This window comes from Notamacropus eugenii, chromosome 7 (genome assembly GCF_028372415.1).
Source record: "Notamacropus eugenii isolate mMacEug1 chromosome 7, mMacEug1.pri_v2, whole genome shotgun sequence".
In the NCBI taxonomy this organism is placed as follows: domain Eukaryota; kingdom Metazoa; phylum Chordata; class Mammalia; order Diprotodontia; family Macropodidae; genus Notamacropus; species Notamacropus eugenii.
Window position 1 is genome coordinate 137,845,261 of NC_092878.1, and position 24,011 is coordinate 137,869,271.

Genomic DNA, 24,011 nt, shown 5'->3' on the forward strand with positions numbered 1-24,011 from the left:
ATTCTAACCCAAATTTGTGTTTTCTAACGACTCTAACACTTTCAAAAGAAATAACAATGATCTCTTGCAACAATTTACATTCTTTATCTGCTAACAGCCCACTCCACAGGTTAAAGGAAATACTTCAAAGTGTAATTCCCTTTTTATATATGCTATTTATTCTAAAGGCCACGTCTCTAAAAAGTAAGTAAAACTTGATTGGGTTTTCTACTATTCTTAATTACTATGCTGTTATATAATTTATGATGCAACCAAGCAATTCTAGTGAGTCACTTGGAAAAAGAGATACAACAGGACAATTTTAAGGAGAATGGTCATTTTAGCAGGAATTTATTAGACTGACAATAAATTAGCTAAATTCAGAAATAATTTCTAAACACAATGAGCACTGCTACTATTACCAAATTTCTAGCATTTTCATCATATAGAAAAACTGTCAAAGACTTGTTCTTGTTCCATTAAATGAGTATGAAGCAAAATGATTAAAAGATGACAACTGTTCAACATAGAAAAATCTCAAATAAAATACTCTCATACTCAATTTACAGGCACAAAAACCAATATCCAACTGCTTCCATTTCTTTCTAATTTATGCTAATGGATTTCATTATAAAAATGTGTATTTTCTATTAAGATTAAATCTGACTACTTCAAATGGTGAATTGATTCCAAGCTCAGAGTGGCACTACAGAAAGATCTACGGAGACTTCCTGTAAATGACTATTCTACCGGCCACTATATTTCTGCTCATTTTTGCATATAGTCAAACAAATCCAATAATTTTGCAAGTTATCTATCTAAAAGTTCAGTAGTTGGCAATAGTGTTAAAGGCATAAGGCTTAATTTTAGTATTAACTTTTCTTACCACTTGCTTTCAAAAGAATTAATTTACTTTTGAGACCAAGCATGAAATGAGCACTAAAAAAATGCAAATTTCTGTAGAGGGGTGGGGAGGGAGGTCTTTTCCTTTCAATGGAGATAAGTTGGCTAGGGGTAGGGGCAAAGGGATAGATTTACTTCCATAATTTCAAAACTGACATTTGCTTCTCAAGAAATGTCAACGTGAAGTATCTGTACATCATTTTCATTGTATTTATTCTTAAATTAATCGGGACAGCTTTTCATTTCCTCACATTGCTTAGCAATTCATAAAACTAAATGGCAAACTGATAGTCTACACCAGTTCAATTCATGTCAACATATATTCAGTAATATACATTTAAAAATATTAAATTCTTCTGAGCAGACACAGCTAGAAGATTTTTTTTTTTACACAAAGTTAAATTGCCTTTAAAAAAAAAGTGTCATTGTTTAAACTCCACACACTGGACACCTGACAAGGAAAAAGTAACATTGTCATATAGATATTTCCATCAGTGAGCTGAAGTGTTTCATGGAGCTAAACTTCTGAGATTTTTAGATATAAAGTCAATAACTTGTATATACACAAAAATGTATTTTTCACAAATATTTACATGGCAAGGGAAGAAGGGAATCACTAGAACTGGAAAACTGCTAGAGGTATGATGATCCTTTTCTGAATAATCTGTAATTAAAGAATGAGATAAGCATTGGAAGTAAAACTGAACAACAATGAAGAGGTGCATAACTAGATCAGGAATTTCAGTTTTCAGTTTCTTATTATGTAAAGAAGCTGTTAACGTTTTGAGTCCTACAGCATAAGATTTCAGGGAATAGCTACTCAGTTTGGTTTTTAATAGCCAACTCTTTTTGGACATTTTACAACGAAACTCAATTTCTTCTTGTGCAGAAAAAAAAAAGTGTGCTAAAGCTGTAAATGGAAACCCCAGCTCATCCTCCCCTATAGATACTAGTCAGCCGCTCTAACTCTTTACAGTTGTCCATGCTCAGTGATTCAGCCTTTTTTCGCAGTCGATCGTCCCGGTACACCTTTGCTGCATACTGCATATCTGTTTCTTTAAACACAAAAAGATTGTTAAAAATTTACCAAACAATGATGTTTCTAAAACACAGTGTCATTTACAGTCACTCAATAAAGATGTGCTGGCTGACATCCCCCCAACCCCCACCCAGAATGACTCTAGGGAAAATCAATCTGTAACCATTTTTGAGTGTTTCTCCCCCTGAAGCACCAAGCACTGAATCTGGAGTTAGGTCTGGATCATAGTTCTGCTGGCCACTCCTTGAGTCATCCTGGGCAAATCAAAGGCTCTCAGAGCTGAGTTAAGGAGGCTCCTCTCTATTTCACTGCCCTTGCCCCCGATGGGGAGCCCGCTACACTTCGCAGAACCTTATCCCCCGCTGGGACAGCTGGCTATGTTGGGAAGTCTGTCCTTACAGGACCTCTCTCTCTCTCTCTCTCTCTACACTTCATAGCCATTTTTCCTAATTCTTTCCTCGGGGCCCAAGCACAATGAGCTTTTTTCATGTAACAATCTTTCATATATGTGAAGATAGTTAGGACTGTGGCCTAAAAGGATTCTCTACTCTTACAAACAAGAAAGTTCAGCAAGTAGGAGCCAGATGCTCACTGAACTTCCTGCCACATTCCACTGATGTCTCCATCAGAGGAAGAGTGGGCCACATGATGCAATGTCATTGGTGTTGAGTAAACTGAAGTGTTAAAAATATGATATACATAGCCTTAAGAAAAAAAGAAAAAAACCCAAAGAAGGCAAAAATTTAATTGTTTCCCACAATACAGATGTGAGGGAGGGTAAGAATGTTATCCATTATAACCAAAATGTATACTGAACAATTATCATAGGAAAGACACATAACGGATGTTTAAGTCTGTGCTCAAGGGACACAGAGAGGGAGAAGGCCCTTATTTCAAGATTTTGCCACGATGACAATAACTATAGGAAGAACACAGGGCTCTACATGTTCTGAGTCTTAGTTTCTTCATCTCTAATACAAGAGGACTGGAGTTGATGATCTCTAAGATTCTTAGTGGCTCTAAATTTTATGACTTTTTAAAACTAACAACACTTTTTGATAAGAGTTCCTGGTGTCCCTTCCTTTTCAGAATTCTGCAATCATTTCTTTTTCTTTTTTGGAGGAAGGCAATTGGGGTTAAGTGACTTGCCCAAGGTCACACAACTAGTAAGTGCCTAAATCTGTATTTGAACTCAGGTCCTCCTGGCTCCATGCCCTGTACTTTATCCACTGCACCACTTGACTGCACCTGAATTCTACAATCATTCTGTGACATAGAACTGGAGCAAACCCTGGCCTTTTATCTTTACGTACTGAGTTAACAGTTAAGGTTAACAGTTACTGACACTGCAAGAACTCACTGTGACCTTGAGGCCAGTTTAACATTTAACTACTAAATATTAGACAATACTGTGAGCATATTTTCTCAATTATAATACAAGGCAAAAATTTGTGAAGGTTATCGGTGGGGGCCTTTTTTTAATCATCAAATGGACACATTACTTTTGAGGGCTTCTCTGAAATAATTAATGAACAGCTAAAAACAAAATGTTATTCCATGGCTGATTATTTAACCATTCATTCATCTAACTCCTCTTACTAATCTATCTCCTGGACATTTCAATCCTTACCAAAAGACCTCATGAGGTTGAGAAATGAAGAATACCCAAAGTCAGACATTTGTTTTACTGTAAGATTCAAGCTCTAAATATGATTCTATGTCTAAGGCCATGCAGCTGGTCAATGTGGGATTTGAATCCTTCCACGTTCTTTGCATTATACCAGACTATTTTATAAAACAATTATCAAAAAAATAATGATTTCAGGGCCCTACAGGATACAGAATCTCCTCATTTAGCAAGTGCAAAAGTAAGGTTCATAGTGGTGAAATGATCTGACCACAGCACACTGTTAGTTTCATGTAGTGACTCCTTGATCATAACACCTATAATCTGAGGAAGTTTATTTAAGCATGAACTTTCCCCATTTTACAGACGAGGAAGCTAAGATACCCGTCCATAGTCACAGCCAGTCAAATTCAGTCAGCTCTCAGACCCAGGGCTCTTAATTCCAAAGGCAGAGGGGATTCTTTTATATAACATTTTCTAATTCAATGCTAACTGGAAATACTGAGTATTTAGCAGCAGATAAGAAGTAAAAATGCAGCTACCCATCTATAACAGAAAGATGACAATACATATGTATGCTTTCTTCAACTCATGTGACTTTTTTAGTGAACCATCTATACACCAGGATAAATTTTGTTGGCATCTGGATCAATATCTAAGCTCTACGTGAAGTTACACAAATATTACATTGATCCTGACCAAAAATAAATAAATAAATGAATGAATGAACGAATGAATGAATAAATAAATAAATAAATAAGGCTAGAGACATAGACTGAGGGGGAAAGACAGGGAGAGGAGGAGGGAGGGAAGGGGCAGGTAGAGAAGATGAATGAGGATCACAAGGGAAACAGCATGGGACAAAGACCAATTTAGGAAATCTACAGTAAATCTGTCCTTGAAAAATTTTGAAATGTTAATTATTTGTTCAACTTACTTTGTTGTCTTTCCTTCCAGCAATTATTTCGAATATTAGTCACGTAATCTTCTTCTACACTTTTTTCTACCTTTTGTAATAACATTCCTTTATATTCATTCTTAAAATCCTTGTTGACATAGTAAACCACACCCAAGTTTTCTGTCTGCATTTTAATGGTTTGTCCTGAACCACTGCAAAACAGATAAATGCTTATTAGCTTTTATGAACTAAAATTAAGACCAAAATTTTATAAACTAAAACTAAATTAGAAAAAAATCAAGTTACCAAAATTAAAATATGAAATTGATAATAATTCACTTTAATTTAAAAATTACATTATCTTGAAATTTCAAAAAGCTATCCTGATCATTCTCTAAAATGAAGTAATTTAAATACAATTAAGTTTTATTTTGGATTTTAAAAGCAAACAAAACTCTATCATTGTCCGAATTCCTACTTAAGCAGTGATAAAGTGTTATTTAGCCCAGGTAAATTTAATGCCAAAGGTGTAAATGCACTACATCTTTTAAAATCTCTATTCAATAAAGGTTAAATAAATGTGCACTCATTTTCCCAGTCAACAAGCTTGATGTTAACAAAACTAACTTTGTCTGGAATACCAGACAAAACTGCCTTAAAGATAAAGAATTTAATAGTACAATCCAAGATCTGTTTCAGATTCTGTGAGAAAGTGAGCTTCATGTAAATAAGGAGGAATATCAACTTCTCTTTATTCCATACTCGATAAATAGTTATATATGCTAACATATACAGGAAAATGAAATTGTTTCCTTACTTCCTTGTACCTATAGGAAGGAAGAAAATAATTTTAATTTGGCCTCGAAAGTACAAAAGTACTATGGCAATGTGTCATCATGTTATTAAATAGCTATGAAATTAATCACAGCAATTCTTTCTTTATTCATTTCATCCAACCAAATGAGTCAGATTGGAAAATAAAAAAAATATACTCCACAATTATTCATTTGATAAAACCCATGAAAAATATTGAACTTATTTTGGTAACTCAAGTGGTGTTAAGACTACTAAGGTAATCAATTCATTCTAAAATAACTAACTACTCACGATCTGGGGTATAAGGAGTAAGGAGGATTGGAGACCATCAGCTGGCTCAGCAAGGACACCAGGATCAGCACCACGATGGGCATCAGCTGGATAAACACAGAGAAGCCTCCCTGCAAAGCAGGAAATAACAGCAAATCAGAACCTGAAGGTTTTCGGAATCTCAGAAGGGAAAAGGTCTTTAGAAAATACTTAATCCAACCTGTGCATTTCACAGAGCAGTGACATGCAGCTGGCTCTACGAGCCAACAATGCTCCCAGGTCACAGATGGGACCTCATGGCAGAACTAGTCCTGCGCCTTCACACTCCTAGTGCAGTGTGATGTGTATGATCTAGCTTCTGCACAGAAAATGAACTGTAATTAAAAGTTAATATTAGATTGACAGCAATCTTGGGTTGTGTGAGAGGAAGACAGGGTTTCATACTTTATCATACATATCACATTTATCATAGCTCGAGTTCTAAAAGAAGTTGTGCCAAATATCTGAAAACTGGATTATTTCCTCACTGACTTACAACTAGGTTCTCTTCTGATTAAAGTGGCCCTGGTTTCTAACATCTCATAACAAAGAAATTTTCTACTCTTTTCCACTCAACCTATCAATTAATAAAGAATAATCTACATATATGCTGGTGAATATGTGTAAAAAAAAAAAACTTGAAAAAAAATGTGAACAATTATCCCTCTCCTCAAATGCCCTAATTTATTTGCAGAAAAATGTGGGTTGATTTCCATGCATATTAGGATTGCTTAAAAGATAACGTAGAAGTTGGACCCTCATAAACAGATTTTTCTTTATGAAGATCTGACGAAGTCAGAGTCAAAGGTTACAGATAACAATAAAAACATAAGCAAGGAAACAGTGGGACAGAGGGTACAGGGGAGGCTGAGTGGGCCTGTGAGCCGGTCTGTAAAATCAACTGATTAAGATCTCCTATACAAAATACTGGAGAGCAGGTAATGTAAGTCTAAGCCTAAATCAAAAAATTGTTTTGGTCCAGACTTTCGATTTTATCACTGAAAGTAACTCCCAAAAAGGAAATTCCTTCTACCAGTGCAAGCTAAACAATATTTCATTTTAAGTCAAAATTACAATTGCAGGAAGACAGTCCTAGGAAACTTTGTTAAATTTATTTATTAAATTTCTCAGATTTATTTGAGAAACCATATACTCTTGAAACCAAGTAGGATATAATGTGGTGGTTCATCTCACTGTGTAAAAATGCAGTTGAATGAAAAACAGATCTGAAAGTAAGGAGTTTACTATGAAGAAAAGTAATAGTATGCTGTGTCCCTAGAACAGAATCTTGTACAAATTCAATAGGGCTTAACTATCCACTGTATTAATAACAGAAATAGAAATAGCATTACCATACACATTTGTATGATGCTTTCCAGATTTTTAAAGTGCTTTCATATATAATCTAATCTGATCCTCACAAAATAGTAAGCAAGGAAGGTAATATATTCACTCCACCAACAAGCATTTATGAAGCTCTACCTATGTGCCAAGCCCTCTGCTAACAGTGAGGGACACAAAGAACCCTGCCTTGCTCCGAACCCTGAAATAGCTTACATGCTGAAAAGGGACAAAGTGGCACATACAGTATAAAGAGAAAGTTGATCCAAAGTGGGGAGAGTGCTAAAGCCTTCCCAAGAAGGTGTTCACTGTTCTAAGTCTTGAAGGAAGCCAGGAATTTTAAGAGGTGGTGTTGAGGTGGAGGAATGCTCTATACCAGGCAGACAACCACCACAAAGGCATCGTGATGTGAGATGTGGCTGGAAGAGAGGATGTTGAGGGGAACAGTGTGTAAGAAGACAGAAATGGGTCAGTTTGCAAGAATCTTCCAGTGGCAAACGGTCTATATTTGACTCTAAAGCTAACAGGGATTCACTGGAATTTAGTGGGGAGGAGGGTAATATGATCAGATCTGGGTTTCTGGGAAAATCACTTTGGCACCTGCAGGAAGGATGGATTGGAATGAGGAAAGGCTTGTGACAGGGAGACAAAGCACTAGGCTACTGCTGTAAATTAGGAGAGAAGTGATAAAGGCTTGAACCAGGGTAGTGGGCATGTGAGAAAGGGAGATGCTGTAGAGAGAGAATAACAAGATATGACAGCTGAACCAATCTGTAATGGACTTGGCCTAATTTCATGATTTCCACCCATGCCATTCAGTAGCATGTGAGTATGGGCACAAGATGAACGATGAGAATAATCTAAAGCTGGGGCTTGGCAAGATATACATGACGATTAGACAAGGGAGCATGAGATTAGATGGTGAAGGATAATGCAGACCTGAGCTGGTTCCCCAAGGAGCTGGGAACGGAAAAGAGCACAGCCTGAGCAGGGGCAACAGACCAAGAAAGTGTGGATGAAGGAAGAGTGGGTGGAGAAGGAGTAAGGCACAGGGAGAGACAGAATGATAAGAGTATGATCAGAGAGGGGAAAGTTGGTGCTGTCTGACATGGAAAAGAGGGTTTATAGGTGAAGGCAAGATTGAGAGTATGACCATCACTTTATGAAACAGAGTAGATCATCCAAGTAGAACAGAATGAAGGACTGGGTATTTGAGAAACTGTGGGGAAATACACACACACAGCTCATTAAGTAAAGACGAACAATGCCTTGAAAGCTAGTAGGTAACAGGATCTGGGGAATAAGTTTGGTTATGGCAAACCTCAGAGAGGCTGCTGAATGATGGTGGCAGAGGGAGAGTCTGAAAGTGGTAATGGGGAACAAAGAAAATTCAGACACATGGGGACCAGAAAATTGTAGGTTATGAAGGAAGTTGCAACTAGTGCAGGGAAGGATGGTCAGTGATGTATTTCCCAGAGGGGAGAACTCAAGTGAGTATCAAAAGATGAAAGAGGGAGGAAGAGACCTACAATGAAAGAAAACATATTAATTCGAGGATTCCAGAAGGCACAGTGAAAAGAGGGAGAAAGGGCAGCAGATCCATGGTGGGATGTAAGGGAGGCAGGCTAAGGTAAATGAGAATGATGTATGGACAGCTGGGGTTAGGAGGGGAGTGTGTTCTTCAGCCATCAGGGATTCACTATCTTAGGGATCAGAGGAGTATGCCAACAACTGGGGAGTGAGTACTAGCAGAGTATCAGTAGATGATTGATACAGGTCATTGATTTCAGCTGTTGATAAAGGCAGGTGGACCACAAGACTCATGGTTTCCATTTCCTTCTGCCCTACTCACCAAGTTCAGGCCCTCACATGCCTAGCCTCAAAGAAGAAAGGGTTACTGTACCTTGGGGGCATCCAACCTAGGAAGGAAACAATAGAGCCTGACGTGTTGTGTCCCAGGGCATCTGGGAGCCCTGTAGGCAAGCATGAGGAAGGACAGTTAGTGTTGCGTCCTGAGATCGCTCAAGTTTTATATGCCATGTTTGTGGAAAATTAGTTTCAAATTCTAGGAAATATGTAAGATTTGTAATTACTAATTTTAGTAGTGTTTATCTTACTAAATATACCCTATTAAATAAAAAGCTATTTGTAACATTAAGAACTAACCTGGCAAATGGAAGTTTCTGATCAAATAGGAAGCTTTCACTATATTGGTACCTGACAAATAAATAGCTAGTTTGGAAACAGAATTTAAGACCTAGAAGGGGCCATTAGAGATAATTTATTGCAGTCTTCATTTTACAGATGAGGAAAAGGTTGTACAGCTAGTTAGTGAAAGAATAAAATAAAAATCTCCTGCCCTCCACTTCAATAACTTTGACAGAACACCATGTTGTTACCCTCTATATTCACAGAGAACACAAAGCAGACACTTCCTTGTCAACCCATTTTTGTCTTCCAGGAAAAGAGAAGTAACAAATATTTGAGGAAAAGGTGGCAAGCCAGGATAATTCTCTATCAGGGCTCTCCTGGACTAAGATTCCAGTAAATGATTCCAGGGAAGATTTTTAGATAACTGTGTAACTCTAAAGTGCACAAACTGGATTAGATTCAATGAAAAAAATGTTTAAATATGAAGAGTGAGGAGATGGTAATCAGGGAACAGGTATTTATGTAATCTGTTGCTATGGCAGACCAGCAAATACTGTGATGAAATACCTGCAACCTGTATTCCTCATTTCCATCACAGAAAAAAAATTACCGTAGGCATGTTTTTAAGTTGGTACTTGTGAATATCTACATGAAGGTTTATCCATTAGCCAGGAATTGGTGGAGAGGTATCTAAACATGATATAAAGTTGTATGTGTTTGACAGGAAAACCTGCCTATGGATGGGCTGCAGTAAAAGTGAAACAAAGAACCCTTTTAAGAGAAAGGAGAAAGAGAAAGGGAAAAAAAACGACTGATCTATGTTAAATATGAAAGTAGCAACTACTCAGAGCAGTTAAGAAAAAAAGCTTCCTAGTGGAGAGTAGTCTTAGAGGGGCTCTTTCCCCATGCAGAAAAGCCCTTGGGAGACACTTGCTAAAGCGCTGCTGGATGGAAGCCAAATCAAGGTTCAGGTGATTGTAGAGGAGGCCCTGACATGAAACTGAGGGGCTGGGCCCAAAGCCCAGAGCAAGGAAAGAATGTGCTTTCCCAAAGGATGGATTTAAAATAGCTGCACAACTGTGGAAATAGGTGGAACCTGTAAAAAACAAGATCTTTCATGTTACATTAAATTTTATTAAGTAATGAAGTTTTATACTTGTAATTAACTTTATTATTTTACAAAGTAAGAACTTTGTACTCCCAAGATTTCTCACACTATCCTAAAGCAAAACTGAATACTAAATGGCTTTGAAAGGTGTTTCTGGTCTACTTAGGACGGGACTATGGGAAAGCATTGGAGGACAGGAGGACTGAAGTGTAGGCAGGCTGTGATTCAGAGATGTAGAAAGTAGAAAAATCCATATTCCCTTTGATGGTGGGACCAGAAGTAATCAAATGTAAATGCAGATTTGCCTTCTTATTTGTGGATGCTGTGGACAGTTTCATTATGAATTTTGTTTATAAGTTTATTTTTTTATACAGTCCTCTCTACAAATCATACCACTTCAGCTAATTTCTGGGAACAAGGTAAATACATGAAATTATATTCCAAAACATACATCGCCTCTTTCTTCTTCTCTCTCATGTCCACTATGCCGATGCTGGTGGTGATGACTATATCCAGCTCGTCCATTAGAAAATGAATGTACACTACCTGAAGAGTTAAAAGAAATGTTAAGCCAAAATAGAAGTCATGACCAAAACCCTTTAAAAAAAAAAATCAATCCCAAACTCAGGAACTATAATCAAATTATTGTCATTCAGAATATTCACAATCACTGTTTAAGTGACATCTACAGGCCAAATACAAAGCGTTTTTTTAAGCAGACCATATATATCAATTATAAAGATTCTTTACAAAGTTTTAGGCTACTTTTAAATTTAAGTAACAGGTTTTAGGTGAGACAGGAACAATAAATATATGGTATTTAGCAACAAAATTTAAGACAGCTACAAAACATAATGGATTACACCGTATTCGTTCAAATTGTGTATCAAAGAAAAATGGTTACCATGGATAAGACAGACCTGTGTTCTACTGCTAGCAGAACGGACGTTCACATCTTTATTCAAGTTTAAAAGCTTAACATCTTACATAAGGATTTCACAAAGACCCTGTAGACACTTCTAGATCTTACTCCCATGGCACCCCTTTCATAAAAACTTAGTGTTTTACCATTATGTGAAACTCAGTATTTCCCCAAACCAAATTCATTATCTTTGGGTCAAAAGGTAATTCTTCTCCTTATTACTGGCACCACTGATTTTTCCCATTGCCCAATACCAAACTAAAATAATTTTATTAATTCAACAATATTATTTTAATACTTACTGTCCCTGAAATATTTTTTGATTGAGTAAGGCTGCTCTTCTCCATTCATCTCAACCACGCTGGTTGAGACCCTCATCTTTTTTTCATCCAGACTGCTGCAATAAATGACCTAACTGATCTTCCTCCTTGAGTACCATCATCCTCTACACCAAAGCCTGAGTCATCTTTTTAAAACACTAAAATGTTCTCTCACTTCTCTTCTCAAAAACCCATCACCGTTTTCTACTGCTTGGTATAAAGGCCTGACTCAGATACATAATGCCTTCTAAAATCTAGCTCCGACTGACCTTTCCAGCCTTGTTTCATAATATTCCCCTTTAATTAGTCTATGGTGCAGCTAAGCTGGACTGCTCTTCATTACTCATCATTTTTTCCTTTCCTGTGTCTTCGATTCTCACACCTGGAACAGACCTTCTCCCTCAATTCATCTGTTATGGCCCTCCCCTCCCCAATCTTTCCTCCTATTACAGGTCCAATTTACATGTCAATTCCTTCATGAAACCTGCAATGACTTGCCCAGGTGAAATCCATCTTTTTCATTTTCAAATTTTTCAAGGCACTTTGGATCTTGTCTATGTACTTCTCATTCTATCTTGTATCATAGTTATTTGTGCGCCTATCCTTCTCCCTCATTAGAACCTAAGTACTTTCATAGTAGGGCCTGTGTGTCTCCAGTACCTAGTACAGTTTCTTACATATAATAGACATTTAATAAGGTAATGGATAAAATTTTTGCTGAACAGGCAAGATCTTCTAGGTCTTATCTACTAGATTAAAGCTGTGGCAATGCCAATCATTAATTGATAAGGCTGTCCAATTAGTGAATACACAAATATATAGGGGATTTCACTGGCAAAGGCGAACCCTGGGTTAGCAAGTTTCCTTTCTCAATGCTGATCTATAGCTGTTCTGTATCTCCTAGTCTACAAGAGCTGTCTGGGGCACTGCGTAGTTCAGTGACCCAGGCTGGGAGTGTCAGAGCTGGGTCTTCCTGACTCAGAAGCCGGTTGTCTTCTCCACTTCACCACAAAGTCTCACCACGTGTTAATCATATTTATCTTATTGCTGTTTGTAACCTCTATTAGGCATCAATTTAACAGCTTCATTCCAGTTATTCTATGTACTTGAATGCAATAAAATTGTATTTAGATAAATATATGGGCCAACCTTTTCACTAACAAATTACCATTAATGATAATTTGCTGTAAGAACAGGAAACCTGTGCAAACAAAATAATTCCTGTACAGTCAAAGAGCTTACACCCAAAGTATTTTTATCTTTTATCAGTAGCTTTGTATTGAGCTTGAAGGTCTGTAAAGTGCTTTCTAGATGTTACCCAGTAGCATTCAGAAAGCCAACTGCATGTCCTTAAAGTATTACTTATTATGGAATCTCCTACTGCTTCCCTCTACAGCTTTTCTTGTAGAGAAGAGCCATGAGCTTCACTGCCCTCAGAAGACAGACGACATTAAAAGCAGTAACAGAAACCTATTTCCACCTCCTGGACTTGCTCAGAACTCTGCATCTTTAGCAAAGATGAAACTGCTCAAAAGACTTAATTGAAAATCTCTAACTTCAACAAATAAGCTGTATATGAATGACTATTACAGTACCTGATGGAAATCCGCCACCAAAGAATATATTAAACAAATCTTCTGGAGTAATATCAGCTTCGCAGCCTCTGTGGAAATTAAATCTTCCATTGCTCTGGTGATTGCACGCTTGGTCCTCGTTGCCAGTGAGGTCGTACTGCTTCCTCTTTTCAGGATTGCTTAAAACGGCATAGGCATTTCCAATCTCTGAAACATTTAGTGAACACAAGTAAGCAGACCACAGTACCACAGATGTGCTAAGCTACAGACATCTGACTCAGATCAGGAAAGTGCTCATCAGTCCAGATCCTTCAAAGACAAGTTTCCATTATTTCCGCAGGTACCTCACAACTGTAACCCACTAAACACTGACTCCCATTTCTATCCCAGCTGATGTTACTTCTCTATCTGTACCAGCCCTTCTCATCCAGGTTTAGCTCATGTCCTCTCTTCTGTAGCCGGAGTGAGCACGACAGCTCTCCCTCCTGTCAGCGATTCTAGACAGGCGATCTCAACTTTCTCAAGTTTGCTATTTCACTTTTCTGCTCACTTGACGGACTAAAGGACCTGTTTCCCTTTTCACTGACTTAAATGTTTATCCACCAGTTTTCACCAATCTCAGGACAAAGTTACCAAGATATATATGGTTATAATTCCATCTTGTGGTCAGCTAAATCTTCAAGCAGAAACACACCAAGTTTAAAAGTTAGTCTTGCCTAAATGTGGTACTTAATACACAACAGTAAATGAATGTTCTTTAAATATTTCATAAAATTATAAGACCTAAAATGAAGGCTTCCAAAACATCAGGTAGCTCCTCAATGAAGGGAGGACACAGAGAAGGTCCCATAGAACAAAAGGAAGGGATAGACTGTACTCTACATAACTAGGGGCAGTATCCAAATCAGATCACAAATCCATTGAAGTATAATATGCCTAATTTTCCTAACTAAAGTTTATACTTTTCTAACCCCAATAAGTAAATGCTACTTCTTATGGACTTAAAAGTTTATCTTTATCTCCCACAGTGGTTACACACAGAGGAACACTCAATAAATTCTTGTTTTTAATGAATGAGTCAAACATTTCCTCTGACATACATCTATCTGGAAACTCTATAATTAAAAACAATTCTAAATCTATATTGCTTGAAAGACCTAAAACTAATGGAATTTGTTATAAGAATTTTCCATCCAGTTAGAAAGTCTGTTCAAAAGAGAATCTAAGATAACCTGATTTTATGTGCTAATCACAAAATTTTTAGAGCTAGAAGAGACCTTAAAGATCATTTGTTCTTTCCCCCTTATTTTACAAATTGGGAGCCTAAGGCTCAGAAGGGTTAACTAACTTGCCCAAGGTCACATAGGGGGTAAGTTTTCAACTGCATCAATCAGGAAGGAAACATAAGTCAATTCTTCTTCATAATAAATCCCTTGAGCTACCTAAATTCTCTTATAGTATTGAAACTGTTTTGTTGAATATTGCTTAAAATTAAGAGGCCCACTATAATCTAAGTAGATGTCCATCGCTTGAAGAATGGTTGAGTAAAATTGTGAGATACAAGTGAAATAGAAACTAGAACACTTTTACACTGTAAGAAACGTCAGACAAATGTGGAAAGACATATGAACTGAAGAGAGGCAAAGAAAGCAAAACCAATGGAATAAGATATTAAATAACTACAATAATTGTACTGTGATGTAATAATGTAAATGAAAACAGCACTCAAAACACCAGAATTTAAATTATACACAATATCAACTCTTGGTTCCAGAGACCTGATGATGACACGAACCTCCTCTCGACAAAGAAGCACATATAGTAAGTTTGCTTTGAACTTTTTCCTGTTGTCAGGAAGTCTTTTGGGGATAAAAAGTGAAATAAGACTGGGAAGGGACAGTGGTGTAAAAAACAAAATGCACTAATAAAACTAAAAATTAAATAAGTGAGCCACCAGCTAGAGATTAACAAAATATTTGTTTCATAAAAATTTCAATCTATCTTTTGTAAAGGATCTGACCGTAATACTAAGAGCAGGACAATGCCATCATGTTAAAGCATAAGGCAGCATCTCTCAAACTGTCCTCTGCAAAACCCTGTTGTTCCCAGATGATATGAACACTAATGCTAGCGATCTTCCTGCTAAGCAATAAAACATGAAACTACTTCATCAAAAATACTGTGTGGCTTCATTCTATTCCCCGCAAATGGTAATCCATACCTTCTGTCTGGTAGAGTTATGGCTGCATCAACACAGTTTCAAGCTCCAAAACGCTCTTGGGTTAAATGAGTCTGAGAAATGCTAGCCCAAGGGGTGAGAACAAAGCTTTAAGGACCCGACAAAGCCTAGAGTACCTTGCAGATCAGCAGAAGCACCAGAAAGCAGAAGGAAGGACAGAACTAAGAACATTCAAGATAAAAGGAAGAACCTTAAAAAGCGAAGGCCTGACACATCTAAGGAGAACACAGTGGGCTACAAAGTCTGGGAACCACTGTGTAACCCCGCCCCCCAGGCTAGGCTGCGTCTAAGTTCTCTCTCTAAATACTTAAGAAGCTAGGTCCTTTTTGAGAAGTATGTAACACCAGCCCATAGTGGGTCCCAGAAACACAGGCCCCGCCATCCTAGCCTCAGCACTCTGTAGGTTACTTTATCAATGGATTTAACTGTCTAAGTTGAGCCCTACCATCATTATATCTACTTTCATCTTTAAACACTGCTGTTGTCGCTGGAAACTGAAATTATACAGTAGTTTGCTTCAGGCTTTAAATGCGATCCTCCTCTCCTTCCCTGTTGTGTTAACAGCACCTAATGAGACAAAACCTCAATCAAGAAAATTCTTTAAGTGCACAATTAAAGTAATTTGCTTCAACAAATTCAACTTTCTGAACTGTTCAATTTTAAAACTTTGTCTATATGATGTTCTCATCTGCAAGCAAATGATTATAGAATTATTCTGGGATGAAGTCACAACCAAAGCTGTGAGCTCTACCCTCATTTTGTGATCACACTGTTGGAGAACATGGTTTTAGCTGTATTCATAAAGCTCATCTTCTGAAGGCTAAGTTATCCAGTTAGGAAAACGGGCAACTGTGAGGGCTCTATCATCCTTCAGGACATATTCCTCAGCTTTACGTTACAGAATTGCCTTCCTTGCTTGAGAAAGGGAACAGGAAACAAATGTGGAGAGTTAATTAGGCTGCATCAGACTCACTAAGATACCTTCATCAAGTGAGCATATCCTCTAATATACATTTTGCTCTTCTTCAGTCATGGCTGACTCTGTGCAGCCCTGGGGACTAGCTGTCCATGGGATTTTCTCGGCAAAGATGCTGGAGTGGTTTGTCGTTTCCTTCTCCAGAAAATTAAGACAAACAGAAGGGCCATGGTATCTGAGGCTGTATCTGAAATCAGGTCTACCCGTCCTGGCCCAGTGCTCTAGCCACTGGGCCAACTAGATGCTCCAATATACATTTATTTTGCATAAAATCTAAAAAACAAGTACCAAAATTTAAAAACATCTAGAAAGTTTGTTTTTATTCTTTTTAAAATTTATAAAGCATTTTAAGATTCGTAAAGAGCTTTAAATCTCAAGTTACATCCTCACAACAATCCTGTGGGGGAGGTGCTAACAGTATCCTCATTTTAAAGATGAGGAAACAGAACAAAATTAAGTGGCTTTCCCAGTGTCATACAACTAGGAAGCATCCTAGGCAAGATCTGAATACTCTTCCTGACTCCAAGGTCTCATTTTTATTCTTAAAAATACATAATCTCACTCTGTCTAGAATTTAGTTTTCAAAATCCATCCTATTTTGAACATAAGAAATAGAAAGGAAAAAAAGACCTCTGAGCAGTTATGTAGATGGCTGTAAAACTCACGTACAAAAATACATACACTTTTTTCACAGTGATATGTGCCCCTCATGTCCTAATGAAAGGTGTTTCTAAATGCAATTCTTTGTTGCATAGCAACAAATTAAAAAGGCATTGTGGGCCTGCTATATAGGCATAGCTAACGATAAGAAATGACAGTCAAGAGCAAAGAAATAGTCATAAAAATTAGGAAAAAAGGATTCCAGGTTTCAAAAAGAAGCACTCCAGACATTTCATTTAAGACTGAAATAGCACCATACACACCAATAAACCCCCTTCCTATGGGCACCACAGTTTATCAACTGATGATCCCAAGTCATCGAGAAAAGACTGTATCATATTCAATATATCCTCCAGAAAGAGACTAAAAAGTATGTAAAATATTTTAGAAATATTTTCATCATGAATGAGTAAAAAGTATTAGAATTTTTCAGCTAGTCAGAAAGACTCATTTCCTCAGGGTTCCAAACAGCATTAACATAAACTCTGGGTTAATTTGTTCACTGAAACAGGACCAGCACTAATTGTACTGTTAATATAGCTGACAATTTATATAACACTTAAGGTTTCCAAAGTACTTTCCACATATTACTGTACTTCTCACCCTGGGCAGCCTGTGTTTTTAATGGCATCATCTTAATAGGAAGTTCAATTTTAATCTGTTTCGTTTCAGTTCAGTTGGTGGCATTGTTTTGTCTTATTTAATATTTGTATAGGCGAATGAAAGAGAAATTACAACAAAAACTTTAGGATCAATTACTGTTTTCCAGTAGTGTTTTCCAGATAAAGGAGGGGTTATACTTTTAAGCATTAAGCAACTTACATTTTAAATATTTCATGAAATACAAGCAATCTCTGATGGGCAGAGATAAAATGGCCATGCCTGCCTTTGCCTCCACTCTCTCCATGGAGTCAGCTGGCATCTAATTCTACCCACCAATTCAGAACAGCAGGTACAATAAGTGACCTAGGGAGGTGCGTTTCCTATGCAAACATACAGGGGTATTTTCTGCTTTACAATTTAGAGCAATAACAAATGATTGGTAGCAAAGCTCTGGCTTAAGTGCATTTTCCCATTAAAAAAAAAAAGTGATCACTCTGGACACCAAGAGTCAAATAGACTTTTTTGGCCTGACTTGGGAAACTGATCACAATTCCACCACTAAGCGTCACTATTTATACGGGAAAGTATTCTAAATTCCAAATAACCAACTTACAAATGAACTTTTGGTACGTTCCAGACTACCTATTAATCTCTGTCAATACGATCCTATACAGGAACCAACATCTACCGTCATCTCTCTCATGAAGACATTATATTAGTTTTAGGACAAAACTGAGCTCCAAATTCAGACTTTGATTGGATTTGATTCTTATAAATTTGAAAGTTTTCTTCTTTAATTATTGACATAAACAGAAAAAGCCTCTATCTTATTAGAGTTTTTATCTAAATACTTTTCAAACATAAATGCTTGTTTTTGATATATTTTATTATGTCATTTTATAAAATACCTGGAATATTACCTTCACACTGAAAGTACTCAATTTTTAGAATATTCATCTGATAGGCAGTACTTTTCACAGCTTTCATATTTTTCCCCTATTCAAGAACCTATTACTGCTTCCCACCAATATAAAATCTAGTCTGTGCTTCACCAGTTTCATTTAAAGTCCTCTTTGATATTGCCTCACCTTACTTGTCCAATCAGGTTGGAGTCACCTCTCCAAGTCTGTTCTCAAACCATCGTCCCCTAACTACACACTTTCTCTGACTCCTCTCTACCCAGCCATCCTTCAAAGATAGTGTGAATTTTCACCAACTCTATGAAATCTTCCTTGAGAACTTTGAACCATCATGCTCACGTGCCATTTTAAGGACATCTTCAGATGCTAGAGCACTCATGGGCAAGCATCTGCTCCAGTCTACCACCATATTAAATGATCAATGAATTAATCTATGCTTATTTCATTTCTGTATTCTCAATGAGTCTAGCTATTTTTCAAGCAGCACCAAAAAATGTTTAAAGGCCTTTAAAATGAAAATCTCCTCTAGTAAAGTCATCATGAAAGAATTTCTGGAATACAACTCCAGGAACAGGGGAATTTAGAAACTGTTTCATTTAACAAACATCTTAATGCCTATTCTGTGCGTAGCATTTTCAGTGCCCAACTCTCTTGTTGGAGAGATAAGGTATATACAGATGAAAAACTGAATGACAAAAAAATTTGCCAACCATTTTAGAAATGGTACAGAGCAGTACACAACTAAGTTCCAACTGAAGGTAATACATGCTTTAAAAAGTCAAATGAAGGAGACAGACACATTTGGGTTTGAATGATCAGGGTCAGCTTCATGAAGGAAGTGAGAACTGAGTTGGATCATTAGAGATGGGCAGGGAGGACAAAAAAAGGGAGGGCAATTTAAAGGAGATTTGGTTTGGAAGGAAGAATGTGTATGACCCACTGGCATGTAACGGCATGATAGGATCTAAAACTGGCATCTCAGGTTCATTCACGGAACAATCACTTATCAATAGCTGCAGAGGATTATGCAAGGGATCAAGACTGGGCATGGGTAAGCATTCATTACAGGATCTAGAGCTGAAAGGGATGTCAAAGGCCATCTACATCACCCCTTCTAGTTTATGTACAAGAATAGTGACGCCCAGGGAAGTTAAGTGGCCTGTCCAGTGTCATATGTATAGTAAACATCCCAGATGGAATTTGGAACCAGACTGTCTGACTCTAGAGCCACCATGTTTTTTCCACTGTAACAACTGCCTTTTTCTAATTTTTCCCACTTTGCCTAAATGGTTATAAATACTGAGTTATTAAAAAAAGAAATGTGGACAAGACTCAATCCTTACTTGTGAATGGGATCATGTGAAATTTTTTCTACTTATCATGTAAGAAAACAAAAAATAACTAATTCAGAAACAAGAGAAGTGGGAAAATGTTTGTCTTTTGCCTGGGAAAAGTTTTTAAATTTTTTTTTTTTAATTTGGCTTGGTCCTATGATTTCATTATTATGAGGAATCCATGGATGAATAAACTCCCTTTCCCAATGCAGATCAGCACCACCTCTGAAATTTACAGAGTTGTCTACAGCAAAGAGAAGGTAAATGATTTGCCTCACATAACACAGCCAACATGCGTCAGAAGAGGTATTTGAGATCAGGTCTTTAGGTTCCCAGGCTTGCTAGTTTCTATACCACACTTACTTTTCATATTTCATTTTAGCACTAAAATGATCTTAAAAATTTCATTCTTAGGGAAAAAACCTAGTAGAACTAAATGATAACTAGTATTTGCAGGCATTAGTTTGGGGTTAAATTGTGAAAAGCTTTGAATGTCAATAGATTTAGAGCTGGAAAGGACCTTAGATATAGATTATCTTGTCCAACACACTTATCAGCCAAGGACACAGAGGTCCAGGGGGCAATGTTACTTGTCCAAGGTCACACAGACAGTAAACATTAGAGTAAGGATTTAAACTGATATCCTGATTCTATAATCAGGGCGCTTTCCACTAACCATTCTGCCTCAAGTTAAAGGAAACAATATGGCCCAGGATAGGCAAAGGGATCCAGCAAAACCCCTTAGATGAAATATACCTCCATCCCCTCATTCCTCTAAATTTCACCAAATGGACATTAATTTGGTCAAATAAACTCATCTTAAGCTTAAAAAATATTACACACATTTTAGAATATATTTTAGGAAGAATTAAATCTATTACCTACTTACTCCTTGTGTAAAGCATTTCAAACACATAATCCAAGTGTCTTCCTCCCAACCCAAAGGTAAGATAGGTTACTTTGAGGAAATTTTCATTTGTTTGTGGGGGAGGGGGAAAGAGAAGAGAAGATGCAGGGGAGTTAATAATTCTGGAGCACAGGGAGCTTTGGAGGGACTCAGGTCTAGGCTGGATATAAAAGTGGAAAAACAGATGAAGCGATCAACGAGAAGAGGACTCTAAGTAGCTGGGGGAAGCAGGTGGAGAAGGGAGGATAGAGAAGGCAGTGAGAAAAGGTAGAAAGGGAGGTGGGAGGGTGGGGAGAACAAACTTCACCTACTTTATAATTCAGCCTAGGACCCTGATGGCAACAAATGCCCCAGATGCCATTATCTCCTCTGTCACCTGCCGGGGGCTACCCATGCCTGGTGTAGAACATGCCTGTTTATAAGTGAACTCGATTTAGGCAAACCCATTATAAGAAAATCTGGATTTTCAAAAAGAAAGAAATTAGGGAGGGGGTGTGTGTGATCATTTTCTTTACAAAAGAATTCACCATCTAATTTCTTTAAATGCACAAGGAAAACTCATGATATTAAATGATTTGATTTATAAAAATCTAATTTATATATAATTTTTAAGGAACATATGTATTGCCTAAAACCAGGTACACATATTCACAATGAGAGTTACAACAAATCTGGAGAAGTTATTTAGTTCATATCTCCTTAGTGGTATACAATAGAATAAGCCCTGGCTCAGTGGTCAGAAGACCTGATTTAAGTACTAGTGCCTTTGGCCATACTTTGTCTTACTTCAATTTCTTTATCTGTCAAATGAGGGGCTGGACTAGATTATCTCTAGATTCTCACCCAACTCTGTGATTCTATTAAATTCTGTTCTTTCAAAGCAAACATTTAACAAAACATCATAAAGAAGTCACACCACACAGGTAACTTAAAATCTTCAGGATTGAACACATTACCCCTTTGGGTTCTACTTCTTGAGGAGATAAATTTTCTAAACGAAAATTACATCTGTAATAAAGGAGCTTATTAAAACTTTTTTAAAATTTTAGATGTCAATAAACTATAATAGTTCTCTACATAGGCATTTATATTAGTTATTTGGGCACAATTTGCTAATGCTTTGGTGATATTACTTCACTGAAGAGACTGAAGGAAAAAGCAGCTTATTTCCTTAAATAGTGATTTTAATATTAATTTTTGTTGGATAATCAAAAACCATTACAACAGTCGTTTCCAAATAATTAAAAAAAAACACAGCTATCAGAATGTTTTTAATTTCTCACAGTTGGGAAATTCTCAAATAGAAAAAAGAATAATAAAAACCATAAATTTTTCAAGACTATATATACTTGAAGCACTTTTATGAACTACTATTACTTGATAAATATTTTGAATTTATGGGAAAATGAAAGATAATTTTCTTATGTAAGAGGGGTGACTTTCAGTAAGTAAGCAAATTTTTTAAAAATTTAAAACTCTATATTAAATCAGATATCACACTTCTTAAAGAATACTTCATTACCAAAAAGTTATCAATACTTAAGTTAGTTAAGCTGACCAGCTTTCTAATTCTGTTTTTTTATGACCCAAGATAGCTATCTGCAGCCTGGTAATACAAACAAACCGAAATGTCAGCTAAAATTTGGTTGCTTCTGAATAAAAGTTTTTTTCTCCATAAAATTGATTACTTTAACTTAAGGGAAAAGAAGCCTAGCCAAAATGGCTGACACTGAAATTTATTTATATCACTAGTGTCTCTTCAGTAGCCAAATATTACCTATGTGTGTTTGTGACCTCCAAATGTCCTTAATTGTCTTTTCTTAGCAAAAACTTCCAAGAAACAAAACTCGTATTTGGAAATATTTCTTAAAAGCAGATATAGTCTTTTCTTAGGACTAACTCTTTCACCCTCTTCAGAACATTTATTATGTATGGGTATCAATATAGCTCCAAGAAACCAACAATGTAACAGTAAATACAAAATAATGCTTAAAACGTCCCAGTCCCTAATGAATGATGATTACAACCCGAACTACACTCTTGTAAAGTGGAACTTATTAGAACCAAACTGTGTTACAAAGAGGTATAAAAGAGCAAATGCAATCTTACGGCACATAATTAATTCATTATTCATCGAAAGACAAAAGTATCAAGAAAAAAAGAAAAAGGAAACTATGTGGAACATGAATAAAAATAATAGCCAACAAAATGAGGGAAAAAAACTTTGGTTAAAAAAATTTTTTAAATATCAAATAAAAAAATGAGCTGGGGAAAATGGACAAGTGGATGCGAGGTGACTCTATACCACAGTACGCAAGAGCCCATAAAATATATTTTAAATGTCAAACATCTTGCTTTTTATCAACACAGAACCAATGGCAGCCTGCCAACAGTTCATATATAAGCATTTATTTAAATATTTATGTTTAGTAGGCTTGACTGGCCTAGAAATACACTTCCATGTTTAGCCTAACCAATTTACTCAGATCTACATCAGAATGTACAAACTGCCTTTGTCAAACACCAAATTATGCTTCTGCCTGGCTTCCATGCTTCTCTGAGGAACCTGATATGAACACCTTAATGAACTTTTCTAAAAACAATCTGATATTCAGAAGCCTTCTGAAATGAATGACTGGCTACTAACTCACTATTGTCAGTGTACTTATGAACTATGTACAACGTTTGAAAAGGTTTACTTTACTTTTAAAAGCATCTGTTGCTCCCGGTGCGTGGTTTTTATCTGGATGAAACTTCAAAGCAAGCTTTCTGTAAGCCTTCTTCAAATCCTCATCACCGGCATCTTTTGTGACTCCCAGTACTTCATAGTAATTTTTACACTTGTTTATGCTGTGAACAAGAGAACATTATGTAAAATAAATGTCAGAAGAAAATTCTGTGCAACTTACATGAACTTTTAACTCATTAGAAAAATATAAACAACTATTTTTGCTCCATTGCTTACCAAACACATAGAGACCTAGGTTATGGATTAGATGCACATATTTTTCAATTTGTTCCACTGTGTTCCAAGACCATGTACTATACCTAAATTTTGATCAGTCATTTTGGAAACACAAACAGAAGAACCAAGCAAGAATAAACATTCAGTACAAGAAGAACTTTTAAGAAAAGCAACTCAAAGGTCATCACATTTGAAAGATAGTTGATAACACATTGAAATATTTGGGAATAAGAATTCTTTGAAACTACAATAATTACATGAGCAAAAATTTCTAAACACTTCACAATTTTCATTTATTTGTAAATTTTTAGCTCAGAATGATCAACAGCAAAAATTGAGGATGTAACATAAACAAATATAAGAAACTCGAATATTCATATAGTTTAACACCAAGTGGTAGAGGACAGGCAGAAAGGGAAG

General features: G+C 36.6%; 1 protein-coding gene across 2 annotated transcripts in view; it reads right to left on the reverse strand.

The window, feature by feature from the left end:
* Window positions 1–314: 314 nt before the first annotated feature.
* DNAJB14 (DnaJ heat shock protein family (Hsp40) member B14) overlaps window positions 315–24,011 on the reverse strand; it is an 84,000-nt gene continuing 60,303 nt past the window's right edge. For both annotated transcript variants that reach the window (XM_072623282.1, XM_072623283.1), the window contains 6 exons: window positions 23,331–23,476; window positions 13,009–13,194; window positions 10,623–10,717; window positions 5,554–5,663; window positions 4,486–4,658; window positions 315–1,937 (listed from right to left, as the gene is read on the reverse strand). In XM_072623282.1, coding sequence (XP_072479383.1) covers window positions 1,813–1,937; window positions 4,486–4,658; window positions 5,554–5,663; window positions 10,623–10,717; window positions 13,009–13,194; window positions 23,331–23,476 — 835 coding nt within the window. In that variant the 3' untranslated portion in view covers window positions 315–1,812. The remainder of the gene's footprint in view (window positions 1,938–4,485; window positions 4,659–5,553; window positions 5,664–10,622; window positions 10,718–13,008; window positions 13,195–23,330; window positions 23,477–24,011) is intronic.